The following is a 3,883-nucleotide window of genomic DNA, read 5'->3' on the forward strand; positions in this document are numbered from 1 at the left end:
TAACAATCAACAATTCCATAGTGCGACGAAAGTGTGGCCACACTATTCGCCCACGAGACCAGCCGACTAGCAAGGACGGCTCCCAATCCCAATTGTGTACACTAGCCTGATAGGGTTTGCGGCCCTACTCAGACCCGAAATCGTTTATATAGCCCTATAGCCTAATGGAGCGGACTCACAAACTAGGCATCAGACACACAATATCATCAAAACAATCATAGGCATGACATAACGTTTTAAACCACCCTTATAACACCATAATCATTATTTTGATAATAAAAGAGTTTAGTGAATAAAGCCCACCTCGACTCCTTAGATCACAAGTATGCTCTTCCTCTTGCTATCACGTCGAGAGCGCGAGTTATCACCTTTAATTTATGCGTATCACAAGTAAGTTTCAATCATCTACTCAAAATCACGCATGTTCCCAGCGTTTCCCTTTTTCCCGTCGATTCATTTTTATATTATCATTCAAAAATCAAGGCATGATTATCACATCACTTTCTATTCGCACCACAACTCCCGATCCATCATTAAAATATGTCATGCATGAGTGTTCCTCAACACATCCACACGCACACCCACGAACACACACGCGCACACACATACCGACGCACACACACACGCACATCACCTGAAAATAAGATTACGGAGCCTACTAACCACGTTCTTATCGTCGCCCTCCGAAAGGAGGTGGAAGAGATGTGAGAACAGAGGGCTCGGGCAAAAGCTGAAAAAGAAAAACGTGCAAGGGAGGTAATTCCAGTCTTGAATATGATTAGTCATGGTAACATTGTGGACATTCCTGCAGGTCCACAGATAGAGGCCAACAACTTCAAGTTGGGGATACCCTTAATCAATAGGGTTGAACAAAATGCCTTCGCAGGAAGAGACACTGAGGACGCAAATCGACATCTCACCAAGTTCGTGGAAATAGCTAATACAACCAAGATCAATGGTGTTGATGATGATATTGTGAGGGTAAGAATTTTTCCCTTTTCCGTAACTGATGCTGCTAAAGAATGGTATGATTGTCTGCCTGCAGATAAAACCACAAATTGGAAGGATCTAGTGGTCCTCTACCTCGACAAGTACTCCCCGCCTGGCACTATCCTAAAGCTTAAGTCTGAGATCTTTCAATTCATGCAAGGATCCGATGAGCCTCTATATGAAGCTCTCACACGTTTCAAAGCTCTTCTCCGCAAATGCCCGAACCATGGTTTTGGAATAGACAATCAGGTAGGAATCCTTTATATATGGGTTTAACGAAAAAATCTCTAGTTTGTTGGATTCAGGGGCGAATGGGGGATTCTTGAGGAAATGAGGAGTTGCTGCTATGGAGGTGATAGAGGAATTAGTTACCAACAGTCGGGGTTGGTCCAGAGAGAAGCACAAAGCTGAAAGGCTAGATGCAGTGAAGAGACTATGCGGGAATGAGACATCTCAAGAATTGGCATCCATCAGAGCAAGACTTGAATAACTAGAAGCTCCGGTCAAAGAGTGGAATGTCATCAAAGATGTCAAATATGTCCAAAATGCGGGTGATCCCAACAGGCTTTATAATAATAATTATCGCCCTAATCAGGGGGGTGGTAATTTTAATAATTATAATGGAAATTACCCACATCCACATGTCTCTCATGCTAATAATCTTAATATTGTCCAATCACCTGCAGGGTTCAATGTGAGCAAAGAAAAAGGAGTGGAGCCACCTACCAAGGAAGACAAATATGAGGCCCGCATCCAAAAGATCTTAGAGCCAATACTTGAGGATAGAAAGAACAACGAGACCAAGATGGGAGTTGTAGAGGAAAGATTGACCAAGCTTGAAAGTGGGTTAAACACTGTTGCCTCCATTATGTCCTTTATTAAATTACAAATGGATCAATTCCAAAAGAAGACAATGGAGGATAAAGGCAAGGCTGTTGTCAAAGTTGTCGGTATCAACAAGGATGAAGCCAACACCTCCGGAATGTGTTTTGTGGACTGTCCGACACCTAGCGGACCGCCGCATACGTTGCAGCGGGCCACCACTGGGGCACAGTTTGGATCCTGCCTGACGCCTGGCGGACTGCCGCAAACCCAACAGCGGCCCGCCACTGAAGTGGCAGAGGCGCCCGCCAAGAAGGAACTCGTGCGGCACAACGGGATTGTACTCCCCTTCCAGCCGAGGAAGTCGTTCAAGCTTGAAGACCAATTCCGACAGTTCTTAAATATGTTCTGTGAATGTCATACTAACCTCCCTCTTGTTGATGCATATCAGGAAATACCTAGGTATGCCAAGCTCTTGAGAGAGGCGGTGATGAAAAAGCAAAAGCTCCAGAAATCTGATCTAAAGCTACCTCTTCACTGTAGTGATATCATCCAAAAGCAAAGGACTGTCAAGCAGAGGGACCCTAGCCAATTCATCATTCGTTGTTCCATTGAGAATGGTAAGGTAGACAATGCTCGTTGTGATCTTGGAGCTAGCATCAACATAATGCCATTGGAGTACTACGAGAATCTCAACATCGGGCCGCTCAAATCCACAGATGTCTGCCTAAGGATGGCCGATAACACTGCGGTAAATGCGGTAGGGGTAATTGAGGATGTATTGGTGAAAATTGATGATTTCATATTCCCTGCTGATTTCTATGTTTTAGATATGAAAGTTGATAAACAAGTTCCTCTGATTTTAGGCAGAAATTTTCTAGCCACATGCAAAGCTCTAATTGATGTAGGTAGAGGAGAAATCACAATTAGTGACCATGGAGGAAAGTCGACCTACAACATCGAAAGCGCGATGAAGATGCGAAACAAGCTAAGATGGAGCATGATTGCAGGGAGGTCATGGTGACCGATTTGTCTAAGCCTTATGATCCATTTGGAGGGGAAGATCTTTCTAACCCTACTATTTTCATTGTTAACACTTTACCTCAAGCTCCTAAAAATGGCGAGCCTAATCCTACTAAGCCTACTGATGCACTTTTTATTAGCACTAAATAAACCTGCAAGTATACAGAGTATATATATTATAACTAAAGGTTAGTATCGGATATTGAACATGGGGAAGACGAACACAAAGTGTCTATCCTCTACTAAGACTCAAATACTATTTGGAAAAACATTTTGGATTGAAAACTTTTGAAAAACGGAAAACAATAGAAAGCATAGATCAACTAAGAGCAGATAAATCAAGGGGAAGACAATAGAGATAAGGGAATCCCAGGGATGTGTGTTCACAATTATGGTTATACAAAATTCCAACTACAATACCCTAGCACAATTATTACTTTGATAGAACGAGTCACCTAGGTTATGCTCATGCGAAACAAACGTTGATTACAAGATTAGGGTTGTCAATCCTAACACGTAACTCCAAAAAGCTCCTAAGACCCTTGTAAAGTCCTCACTCTCAATTAACAGTGCCATTTTAAAGGAAGCTAACTGTAGTGTCTACTAAGTGGATCTAACTCGCTAGAACTTTGTCACAGTTATGAAGCAAGTTATATTAAATCATACACGATTGTCACTCAATCATGCAGCATCAAAACTACTAGGGTAGAAACAAAGTAAAAACAAAACGGATATTAAATAAAAAACGGAACTTGTATAACCAAAGTCGTTACTAACACAACCCTAGAATCCTATGAGTTTAGTTACACATAATTGAATAAGCTAAAAACATAGATTGAAGAGAAGTCAATTTGAACATAAAACTAAAGCAAATAAAACCCGTGGGTTGAATCCTTGTCGTTCTTGATGTTCTTGAAATCCTTCTCCAACTCCTTGCACCAATGAAGTACTCTAGGTATTGATCTCTATGAAATATTTTGCAAGTAGAAGTTATCTCTTTTTGATGAAGCTTGAGGCCTTATTTATAGGGAAAAATCATGCCTTGTTG

General features: G+C 41.7%; 1 protein-coding gene across 1 annotated transcript; it reads left to right on the forward strand.

The window, feature by feature from the left end:
• Positions 1-774: 774 nt before the first annotated feature.
• LOC148933592 (uncharacterized) lies at positions 775-2,836 on the forward strand. Its single transcript, XM_089060700.1, has 2 exons — positions 775-1,183; positions 1,677-2,836. Exons 1-2 carry the CDS (start codon positions 775-777, stop codon positions 2,834-2,836), a joined length of 1,569 nt encoding a protein of 522 aa, XP_088916826.1.
• Positions 2,837-3,883: the final 1,047 nt, after the last annotated feature.

Source organism: Salvia hispanica, chromosome 1 (genome assembly GCF_029641045.1).
Source record: "Salvia hispanica isolate PSC_SH4W2 chromosome 1, Shi_PSC_v1, whole genome shotgun sequence".
Classification (NCBI taxonomy): domain Eukaryota; kingdom Viridiplantae; phylum Streptophyta; class Magnoliopsida; order Lamiales; family Lamiaceae; genus Salvia; species Salvia hispanica.

What these genes read in the sequence shown, in the direction of transcription:
- LOC148933592 (XM_089060700.1), top strand. Translation starts at nt 775, where the DNA reads ATGATTAGTCATGGTAACATTGTGGACATTCCTGCAGGTCCACAGATA. An exon ending in TCTATATGAAGCTCTCACAC is followed by an intron (nt 1,184 to 1,676) that starts GTTTCAAAGCTC and finishes AATCACCTGCAG; the next exon opens with GGTTCAATGTGAGCAAAGAA.